Source organism: Siphateles boraxobius, unplaced genomic scaffold (genome assembly GCF_051911475.1).
Source record: "Siphateles boraxobius isolate OS27281-9 unplaced genomic scaffold, OSU_SipBor_1 54, whole genome shotgun sequence".
NCBI lineage: Eukaryota > Metazoa > Chordata > Actinopteri > Cypriniformes > Leuciscidae > Siphateles > Siphateles boraxobius.
Genome location: NW_027509180.1, coordinates 594902 through 606861, shown reverse-complemented (window position 1 = coordinate 606861; position 11960 = coordinate 594902). Strand labels below are relative to the sequence as shown.

The following is an 11960-nucleotide window of genomic DNA, read 5'->3' as shown; positions in this document are numbered from 1 at the left end:
AAGCCTGATCGAGACGGTTCGCAGCACATCGCCTGAAGCAACGATCATCGTGTCTGGACCGCTTCCCACGTACCGACTAGGACAAGAAAGCTTCAGTAGATTATTTGCTCTAAATGAATGGTAAATGTCATGGTGTAATGAACAGAAACTGCTCTTTGTAAATAATTGGAATCTGTTCTGGGAGCGACCTAGGCTCTACCGTGCTGATGGCCTGCACCCCAGCAGAATCGGAGCGGCTGTTCTGTCGGACAACATCTCCAAGACGTTACACACCATATGATTAGTAAGTCAAAGTCCAAATCACAGTCTTTGATGTCCCAACTTAATTGATATAAGTAGTGTAGAACATTATATAGAAACTGTGTCTATTCCTCGCTTAGTGAGGCCAAACAATAAATCTAGTGTAGGATCTAGCAAAAATCTTATTGTAATTAAACCAGAAAATCTAAATATCAGTGAACAAAAACAATTTCTAAAGCTAGGTCTTCTAAACATTAGATCGCTCACACCTAAGGCGGTCATTGTAAATGAAATGGTCACAGATAATAGTTTCGATGTACTTTGCCTTACTGAAACCTGTTTAAACCAAATGATTATTTCGGTCTAAATGAGTCTACTCCACCAGGATACTGTTATAAGCATGAGCCCCGTCTGATCGGTCGTGGCGGCGGTGTTGCAACAATCTATAGAGATATTCTTAATGTTACTCAGAAAACAGGTCACAGGTTTAATTCGTTTTAAGTACTTGTGCTAAATGTTACGCTCTTAGATGTAAGAAACAAATCCCTATTATCTCTAGCAATAACCTCCAGGGCCCTATGCTGACTTCATAAAAGAGTTTGCATACTTTCTCTCAGATCTATTGGTCAATGTCGATAAAGTAATAATTGTTCGGAGACTTTAACATACACGTAGAGAATACAAATGATGCGTTAGGTCATTTGATGCGTTAGGTCATTTAATCTAATTAGATTAAAAAAGGTTAGAGAGAAAACTAAAGTACCATGGTACAACAGTGCTACGCATGTTATCAAGAGAGAAACTCGTAACTTAGAGCGTAAATGGAAACAAACTAATTTAGAGGTCTTTAGAATCGCGTGGAAAGACAGTATGTCACGTTATAAAAAGGCTCTAAAAGCAGCCAGGGCTGAGCATCTCCGCAAACTAATAGAAAATAACCAAAATAATCCAAGGTTTATATTCAACACCGTGGCTAGACTAACAAATATACAAAATAATACAAATAAACAGACATCACCAGAGCAAAATATTCCGTTACAATATAGTAGTAATGATTTTATGAATTACTTCAATGCGAAAATAGAAAGCATCCGAAACACAATTGTAAATATACAATCCTCTATGATGTCTTATGACTCAGCCTCAATTATGGCCCCTCAAGAACAACTACACCGCTTTACAACTATAGGACAGGAAGAGCTAAATAAACTTATCATTTCATCTAAACCAACAACATGTTTATTAGATCCAATACCCACTAAACTACTGAAAGAAGTGTTACCTGTAGTGGAAGAGCCTCTTCTCAATATTATTAACTCATCTTTATTTTTAGGTCATGTTCCAAAAATATTCAAGCTGGCAGTAATAAAACCTCTCATTAAGAAACCGCAATTAGATCCAAATAACTTCTCAAATCTTCCATTTATGTCTAAAATACTAGAAAAAGTTGTGTCCGCTCAATTGTGCTCTTTCTTGCAAGAAAATGATATCTATGAAAAATTTCAGTCAGGATTCAGACCGCATCATAGCACAGAAACTGCGCTAGTTAAAATTACAAATGATTTACTTTTAGCTTCTGACCAAGGCTGTATCTCAATACTAGTTCTACTCGATCTTAGCGCTGCGTTCGACACTATAGATCATAAAATACTCTTGGATCGACTAAAAAACTACACTGGTGTTCAGGGACAGGCATTAAGCTGGTTTAGATCGTACTTATCAGACCGTTACCATTTTGTCTGTTTAAATGGGGAAAAATCAAAGATAACGTCAGTAGACTATGGAGTGCCGCAAGGATCGGTGTTAGGCCCTCTGCTATTCTCAATATACATGCTGCCACTTGGTAATATTATAAGAAAACATGGAATTAATTTCCACTGTTATGCTGATGACACTCAATTATATATCTCATCACGACCAGATGAAAACACTAACTTCTCTAAATTAATCAGAGTGTCTAAATGATATAAAATGCTGGATGACGTGTAATTTCCTGCTATTAAATTCAGATAAAACGGAGGTATTACTTATTGGTCCAAAAAACTACCCACAAAATCCCTTACAATACAGCTTTAATTTAGAAGGATGTCCTGTTACTTTATCCACTACAGTAAAAGACCTGGGTGTTATACTAGACCGCAACTTGACTTTCGAAAATCATATTTCATATATTACAAGAACAGCTTTTTTCCACCTTAGAAACATTGCTAAGCTACGTAACATGCTATCTGTTTCTGATGCAGAAAAGTTAGTTCATGCATTCATGACCTCGAGACTAGATTACTGTAAAGCTTTATTAGCTGGTTGTCCTGCATCCTCAATAAACAAGCTACAGTTAGTGCAAAATGCAGCTGCTAGAGTTCTTACTAGGTCAAGAAAATATGATCATATAACACCTATTTTATCATCTCTACACTGGTTACCTATCAAGTTCCGTATCAATTACAAAGTATTCCTACTGACCTATAAAGCCCTAAATGGTTTAGCTCCTGTGTATTTAACAGACCTTCTATCGCCATACAATCCATTGCGCTCTTTAAGATCACTAAATTCGAGGCTTCTGGTCATTCCTAGGATATCTAAGTCCACTAAAGGAGGAAGGGCGTTCTCACATTTAGCTCCTAAACTCTGGAATAGCCTTCCTGATATTGTTCGAGACTCAGACTCGCTGTCCCAGTTTAAAACTAGATTAAAGACGCATCTCTTTAACCAAGCATTCACTTAATGCTTAACCTTTAATACTACTTGTGGTGAGGGGGGCGTGGTTCTCGCGGCGTCTGTAGTGAGAGACGAGTCAATGAGCTGTGCGGTGAGTAAGTAGGTCAAGTGCAGATGATGAACACCTGTGTCTGATTGCAGTGATTGGCGTGGGGAGACCAATAAAAGCCACACAGTGGGAGAATGCTGGAGAGAGAGAGAAGGGACTGGAACTCGTGCGAGAGAGATGCACCTGAGAAGCTGAGACCTGACGGATATCGACGTGGAGAGAGTTTGTTTTGTGGACTGTGTTGTGCTGTAGCCACCCTACGGTGAATGCGCTGTGTGCACGCCTTTTGTTTTGTATTATTATTCTGAGTAATAAAAGCCGTACGAGTTCCAGTTTCGCCGACCCCGTCTTCTTCTTCCCACCACACTACTTTGAACCTTGTTACACTGGTGCCGAAACCCGGGAAGAAGGAGACTGCCGCCGCCATGCAGAACCCGTCAGCATCGCCATTTGCGGAGATCATCCAATCACTCGCGGCTCTTCAAAGGGAACAACATCAAGCCCTGCTGAGCGTAAAGGACGAGCATGAGCAGCGCTTCCGGATGCTGCTCCAAGGCCAGCAGGAAGACCGCGAGTTGTTCCGGAGCTGTTTAGACCGGGAGATTCCAGCCACCCCCTCTCAAGAGTCGGCCTCGGCCCCGCCGCTCACCCTGGGGAAGATGGGTCCACAAGACGAACCGGAGGCGTTCCCGGACCTGTTTGAAAGGTCGGCCGAGGCCCGGGGGTGGCCCAAAGGAGACTGGCCCCTGCGTCTCATCCCGCTGCTATCCGGTGAGTCGCAGATTGCAGCCCACCAACTGCCAGTCTCGAATCTCCTGGTCTATCAAGATCTACGAAACGCCATTCTTCAGCGGGTCGGCCGGACCCCTGAACAGCACCGGCAATGCTTCCGGTGCTTGACCCTAGAGGAGTCCGGCCGGCCCTTCGTGATGGCGCAACAGCTCCGGGACTCCTGCCGCAGATGGCTGATGGCCATGGGAAGCGCCGTCGAGAAGATTATCGACCAGGTGGTACTGGAGCAGTTTATTGGAAAGCTGCCCAAGAAGACTGCACAATGGGTCCAGTGCCACCGCCCGACGTCGCTGGACCAGGCCATCCAACTGGCGGAAGATCACATGGTGGCGTGCTCTGGGGTCGGCGAGCCCCTACCGACTGTCTCTCTCTCTCCCTCTCTGTCTCCATCCTCTCTCTCTTCCCCCTCTGCCAACCTGTTCTTCTGGGATCATCATGGATACAGGTGAAACACGTGTACGCAGCGTGTTCTTCTGGGATCATCACGGATACAGGTGAAACACGTTGATGCAGCGTGTTCTTCAGGGATCATCACGGATACAGGTGAAACACGTGTACGCAGCGTGTTCTTCTTGGATCATCACAGATACAGGTGAAACACGAGTACGCAGCGTGTTCTTCTGGGATCATCACGGATACAGGTGAAACGCGTGTACGCAGCGTGTTCTTCTGGGATCATCACGGATACAGGTGAAACACGTGTACGCAGCGTGTTCTTCTGGGATCATCACGGATACAGGTGAAACGCGTGTACGCAGCGTGTTCTTCTGGGATCATCACGGATACAGGTGAAACGCGTGTACCCAGCGTGTTCTTCTGGGATCATCACGGATACAGGTGAAACGCGTGTACGCAGCGTGTTCTTCTGGGATCATCACGGATACAGGTGAAACGCGTGTACGCAGCGTGTTCTTCTGGGATCATCACAGATACAGGTGAAACGCGTGTACGCAGCGTGTTCTTCTGGGAACATCACGGATACAGGTGAAACACGTGTACGCAGCGTGTTCTTCTGGGATCATCACGGATACAGGTGAAACGCGTGTACGCAGCGTGTTCTTCTGGGATCATCACGGATACAGGTGAAACACGTGTACGCAGCGTGTTCTTCTGGGATCATCACGGATACAGGTGAAACACGTGTACGCAGCGTGTTCTTCTGGGATCATCACAGATACAGGTGAAACGCGTGTACCCAGCGTGTTCTTCTGGGATCATCACGGATACAGGTGAAACACGTGTACGCAGCGTGTTCTTCTGGGATCATCACGGATACAGGTGAAACACGTGTACGCAGCGTGTTCTTCTGGGATCATCACAGATACAGGTGAAACGCGTGTACCCAGCGTGTTCTTCTGGGATCATCACGGATACAGGTGAAACACGTGTACGCAGCGTGTTCTTCTGGGATCATCACGGATACAGGTGAAACACGTGTACGCAGCGTGTTCTTCTGGGATCATCACGGATACAGGTGAAACGCGTGTACCCAGCGTGTTCTTCTGGGATCATCACGGATACAGGTGAAACATGTGTACGCAGCGTGTTCTTCTGGGATCATCACGGATACAGGTGAAACGCGTGTACGCAGCGTGTTCTTCTGGGATCATCACGGATACAGGTGAAACACGTGTACGCAGCGTGTTCTTCTGGGATCATCACGGATACAGGTGAAACACGTGTACGCAGCGTGTTCTTCTGGGATCATCACGGCTACAGGTGAAACACGTGTACGCAGCGTGTTCTTCTGGGATCATCACGGATACAGGTGAAACACGTGTACGCAGCGTGTTCTTCTGGGATCATCACGGATACAGGTGAAACGCGTGTACCCAGCGTGTTCTTCTGGGATCATCACGGATACAGGTGAAACACGTGTACGCAGCGTGTTCTTCTGGGATCATCACGGATACAGGTGAAACACGTGTACGCAGCGTGTTCTTCTGGGATCATCACGGATACAGGTGAAACGCGTGTACGCAGCGTGTTCTTCTGGGATCATCACGGATACAGGTGAAACGCGTGTACGCAGCGTGTTCTTCTGGGATCATCACGGATACAGGTGAAACACGTGTACGCAGCGTGTTCTTCTGGGATCATCACGGATACAGGTGAAACGCGTGTACGCAGCGTGTTCTTCTGGGATCATCACGGATACAGGTGAAACACTCTGACAGTGTTTATATTGCAATTAATAATAACCTACTGAATGTACACTGCCGTTCAAAAATGTGTTGGTTACTCAGAATTGTTTTTCAGTAACAGGCATGAAAATGGGTCAGGTTTGAAAAAGTTGAGAAAGATATTACCCCTCTAGGGTGGTCCGGGGGCATGCTCCCCCGGAAGAAAATTTTAAATATTCCATATTTTAAAGCATTAATTTGATGCATTTTGAGATGCATTTTTTGCCAAGCTGGGGAGAGCTAGAGAAACTTAACTTCAGCCATGAGTCAAAAATATTATGGCCTCCGTAGCGTTAGCTAATAATTTTCCACCGGAGCTTTAGCTAGCTGGCTAACGTTGCGTTCTCTCCTACTCTGTTCAACAACTCAATTCATCAAGCAAAGCTTATGTCAACAGAGCTCCTGGGTAATTTAGATATAGCCTACCAGAAAATATTAGGGATGTCCCGATACCATTTTTTCTGAACCGATCCAATCCGATACCAAAAATTCGGAGTATCGACCGATACCAGCGCAGTTTTTTTTAAAATCAAGTACAATTTCTATAGCTCTGTGTGTTGAACTGATAATCACTCTTTTGTGTGTTGAACACAATCTTTTGTACAGACAACTTCATTATAAGGAAAAACAACAAATAAAAAAATATATGATCATAACCTATGACAAAAATTATATTATAAACTAGATTAGTGGATAACTTTAGTCTAGAAAAACAATAATTGTATAAAATCTGAACATTTAGTGAAAAAAAACATTTAGTGGGGAACAAAGAGACAATAAGTGTAGCACTAAATCTGGTAAAACGTTACACATTGCTCTTTGTATTGTTGTTAAATACATTCATGAAAAACAAGATAAAAATCAGAAAGATCAATTATTATATATATAGTCTACTATAAAATTAAGACTTTTTTAAATGTATAGCACAGCTGTTTCATGAGGCAGCAACATATGATAGATAGGACAGAACAGAACAAAAAAGGCTATTAATAATCTTTCATTGCGCAAAAGTATTATGATATGATTATGAAAGACTCCAATACAGTGCGGCACAATGCGCTTATGCGCATCCCGAGCGAAGAATGATCCGCCTGAAGCAACACGGAGTCACAGTGTGCAGCACGTCGAGTCCGCATTGAAAAGTCATATTTCATATATTACAAGAACAGCCTTTTTCCACCTTAGAAACATTGCTAAGCTACGCAACATGCTATCTGTTTCTGATGCAGAAAAGTTAGTTCATGCATTCATGACCTCGAGACTAGATTACTGTAATGCTTTATTAGCTGGCTGTCCTACATCCTCAATCAACAAGCTACAGTTAGTGCAAAATGCAGCTGCTAGAGTTCTTACTAGATCAAGAAAATATGATCATATAACACCTATTTTATCATCTCTACACTGGTTACCTATTAAGTTACGTATCAATTACAAAGTATTCCTACTGACCTATAAAGCCCTAAATGGTTTAGCTCCTGTGTATTTAACAGACCTTCTATCGCCATACAATCCATCGCGCTCTTTAAGATCACTAAATTCGAGGCTTCTGGTCATTCCTAGGATATCTAAGTCCACTAAAGGAGGGAGGGCGTTCTCGCATTTAGCTCCTAAACTCTGGAATAGCCTTCCTGATATTGTACGAGACTCAGACTCGCTGTCCCAGTTTAAAACTAGATTAAAGACGCATCTCTTTAACCAAGCATTCACTTAATGCTTAACCTTTGATACTGCTGAATCAGTTCGAATGCATTAACATTATGAACATCAGCTATGCTAATTATTTCCCATCTGCCTTTCTGCTGTTATCTCGGGACGCTAGTCCCGAGGTAAATAGCGTTCGTCAGCTCCAGTTTGTATCCAGCCTCTCACGGAGACTTCAGATGCCCCAACGCCTGTGAAGAGACGACTCGACGCCTGTGAAGAGACGACTCAAAGCCGGCGATATGTTATGCCATAAATTAATACTTGATTAACTAACTGTATTTTTCTATGTACATTTCCGAAATGCAATTTCTGTAAAGCTGCTTTGAGACAATGTGTATTGTGAAAAGCGCTATACAAATAAATTTGAATTGAATTGAATTGAATTGAAAAGTTCAAAGCACAAAGGAAAGGTATTATACAGTATCTATCTATGCAATCGTTTATTGAGCCTTTTCTTTTAACAGTTTTAAATTTCAGTTACTGTGCGCGTGAAGAACATAGTGCTCTCCAGTGTTGTTATCTAACAGACACACTCAAAAAAATAATCTGTTGAACCAACTTAATTGAATTAAGGAAAGGTTTTCCACGAAATTTAATTATATTTATCCAACACAATCGAATTTGTTCGAAATGATTTGTTGTAATCTTGCTGTATGAACTTAAATTAATTTGGTCAAGACTACTAAAATATAGAGTTGTGACGTTCGCGAACGAACCGATTCTTTTGAACGGCTCATAAACATGAACGATGGGAGCCGAGTCGCGGCTGGAGGGGAGCCGTTCTTTCTGTCGTTCTTTTTTTCCTATGCGTGTTTCACACAGATGCACACAAATTAGCTCCTCAGTTATAGTGGAAGGGGCGCACTCAGCGCAGGGGTGCCACTGCTACTGCCTAGCATGATAGTTGTGCACGCGCGGTCGCGCGCGCATCCTTTACGTGAGTACTCCAGTGAAAAAAAAACCTACGTGCCTCTGTCATTGGGTAGGAGCGGAGCCAATGACTTGTGCACGCTGCCGTCACATGGTTACTCCAGTAAAAAAAAAAAACACACATGCGAGTGCCTCTCAGTGCCAACGTCATAGCGGATAGCGGGTCGTTCGAAGTTCGAACTAAGAAGACACACACGTGACACGTCTGAAAATGAGCCAGAGGAAAAGGAGCAGCATTTGGGTGCACTTTTCTCACGAAGAAAACAGTAAGGCTAAATGCAGCATTTGTCACAAAGTAATTTCATTTAAGTCTGGGTCAACAAATAATTTACACCGGCATTTGAAGACTCAACACCCAACACTGCAGCTCACAGGTTTGAGAGCAGAGCCAGACTCAGACAACAACAGTGACACTGATGTGTCCATTGCCTCCTCTGCCTCCACATCAAGTGCAACTGCAGCCACAGCAGCCTCTGACCCCACTGGGCCCACCACATCGCCTGGCCAGGCACGACCAAAAAGAAAGCAGACATCCATCAGTCAATATTTACCTCCTGTCTTGACCCCATTAAGACAGGAGAAGATAGACGAAGAGCTGGCAAAGATGATAGCCACTGACTTCCAGCCTTTCTCAATAGTGGAGGACACAGGATTCAAAAAATATTCACAGGCGCTCAACCCCTCCTACATTCCTCCAAGTAGGAAGACACTAGCCCAGAAGGTCACGGATATGTATGACACGGAGACAGCATCTTTGAAGAGAAGGGTGTCAAAAGTACCAGCTGTCTGTTTAACCACATATTGTTGGACTTCAAGAACGACAGTATCATATATGTCTGTAACCTGCCATTTTATCGAGGATTTCCGTGTGGCCTCCTGCCTCCTGGACTGTTTTGAATTCAGTGAGCGGCACACAGCAGACAACATTGCACAACAGCTGCTTAGTGTTGCAGCAGAGTGGGGGGTGGACAAGAAAGTAGTGTGCTGCCTAACCGATAATGCGGCAAATGTTACTAAGGCTATAAAAACCATTGGATGGATGCACCTACCATGCCTGGCCCATACTATTAACCTGGTGGTAAGAGATGCCCTGCAAGTTTCAAAGCCCATCATTGATAAGGTGAAAGAGGCAGTGGAATACTTTCACAGAAGCACCGTGGGGGCACAAAAACTGAAGGAGACTCAACTACAAATGAAGATGGAGGAGCTCCGACCGAAACAGGATTGTCCTACAAGGTGGAATTCCACCTACTACATGTTGAAAAGCTTTATTGCCAGTAAAAATGCCATAATCTCCACCCTGGCCGTCACCAATGCACCTGTCCGCCACCTGTCCCAGGAGGAATGGACCACAGTGCAAGAAATGTGCACAATCTTGCAACCATTTGAGGAAGTCACTGTGGAACTCAGTGCAGAAAGGTATGTAGCTCGGTTGCACAGCAGTATATTTCTTTAGCATGCATGCATAGTACCTGATAGTAAATTATGAATATTTTATACCATATTAGAATTATATCTATTATATCTGTGTAATACACTGGAATATATATCATTGTCAGTAGATTTATGTAGCCTGCATGCCAGTTTCCTGATAAAAAAAAATATGGATATTTGATACCACAATTATATCTGTTTAATACATTGTAATATTTACCATTGTTTCAGCTTTAAAATTGTAACATTAAAGTTTTTTTTTTTTTTTTTTTACCAGCTACTTGACAGCCTCGAAGGTCATAGTGCTGGCCAGGGGACTTCAAAGAGCCACCGCTGATTTCCGGCGAAACACTACAACAGCGGCAGCGCAAGGTGTGATCGACAGTCTGTGTGCGAGTATGTCATCGCGATTCCACAAGATTCATGCCAACCACATACTAGCAGAGTCTGCTGCACTTGACCCGCGCTTTAAGAGGATGGCCTTCCCTGATGGCAGAACAGCAGATGAGACGTTTCAAAGGCTGTCAACTGCAGCAGCAAGAATTAGCAGTGGCACATCCATCCAACAGCAACCAGCTGTGGAAGGACTGGAAGGAGCAGGCAGTGGTGCTGGATCAATAGTTTGGAGCTATTTCCATGAGGAAGTAAGGGTGGCAACAATAATTCACATTTTTGTCTCTAAAAATCTCTAGAATGAAATCAGTTTAATCTGTACATACTGCACATACTGTACATATGCAAATCTACTATTGTCACTACTAATTAAATGCTAAACTGCATTTCATTACTCTGTTCTCTTACACTGTGTAATGACAAAAGTTGAATCTAATTTAATCTAATCTAATCACATAAAAATTGTATCTCCCATTGTTATATCTCCCACCCCTATGAGCAGGTAGCCGGAACAGTGGAAGCCAGGAATCCAACCGCCGATGCTGTCATGGAAGTGCGAGCCTACCTGGAGGAGCCTCTTCTTCCAACACATGAGGATCCCCTCAAGTGGTGGGAGAGTCGAGCCCCTGTTTACCCCAGGCTTAGCAAGCTGATGGCCAAGAAGCTTTGTGTTGTGGCGACATCAGTTCCCTCTGAGAGAATATTCTCGAAAACTGGACAGATAATCTCAGAGAGGAGAAGTCGCCTTAAGCCCAAAAAGGTCAGAGCTCTTGTCTTCCTTAATGCAAATTTGCCCAAGGACAAGAAAGAGATGCAGAAAAAGCCATAAAGTAAGGAACTGCTTTGTATTTATTTACATTGCATTTTGTGTTCATGTTCATGTTATTGTATCTACAGTATATATTTACAACTTTAAATATTTTTTGTTTTTTATCAAAATGTTCTTGTGATAACAATGTTCTTGTGTGGAAGTGTTTGTAGTAAAAGCTGTTTTGCACAGAAATTCATTGCAGCCGGCTTTGTTTTTGATGTTTATTTGTGAGTAGGTATTGTATGAATAACATAAGTCAACATAGCTTTACACATGCACACACTTTGTACTAAAGGTAAATCCAAAATAGTGATGTCACTTTCTAAGCAGAGGGATGTTGTGCAACCCTATGGAATATAGTCCACACATGACAAATGAGGTAATAATCAATATTTCAGAATAATTCAAACTCAGATATTGGTGTGTGATATCTGAGTTTTAATTATTTGACTACAAATCTCACCTCATCATTCCTCCCAGTGATTATTTCCAGGATAAACTGAGATGCCCCCAAAGCTGACTTCTTAAAACTGACTAAATATTTAAAAAGAGCCAAAAGAGCCGTTCTTTTGAACGGCTCTTTGAAAGGAACGGATCGCAAAGATCCGGATCCCCTCAAAGAGCCATAAATCCCATCTCTACTAAAATAATTGTGTCATTCCTACTAGATAGAATTTTGTCAAGTTACCCAGATTTAATTTTTGTC

The 11960-nt window shown here is 42.9% G+C and overlaps 1 protein-coding gene across 1 annotated transcript; it reads left to right on the top strand.

Annotated features, from left to right (window-relative positions):
• Nucleotides 1-9220: 9220 nt before the first annotated feature.
• On the top strand, nucleotides 9221-11272 carry LOC143714388 (E3 SUMO-protein ligase ZBED1-like). Its single transcript, XM_077205495.1, has 3 exons — nucleotides 9221-10035; nucleotides 10328-10694; nucleotides 10946-11272. The coding sequence occupies exons 1-3, from the start codon at nucleotides 9221-9223 to the stop codon at nucleotides 11270-11272; spliced, it is 1509 nt and encodes a 502-aa protein (XP_077061610.1).
• Nucleotides 11273-11960: the final 688 nt, after the last annotated feature.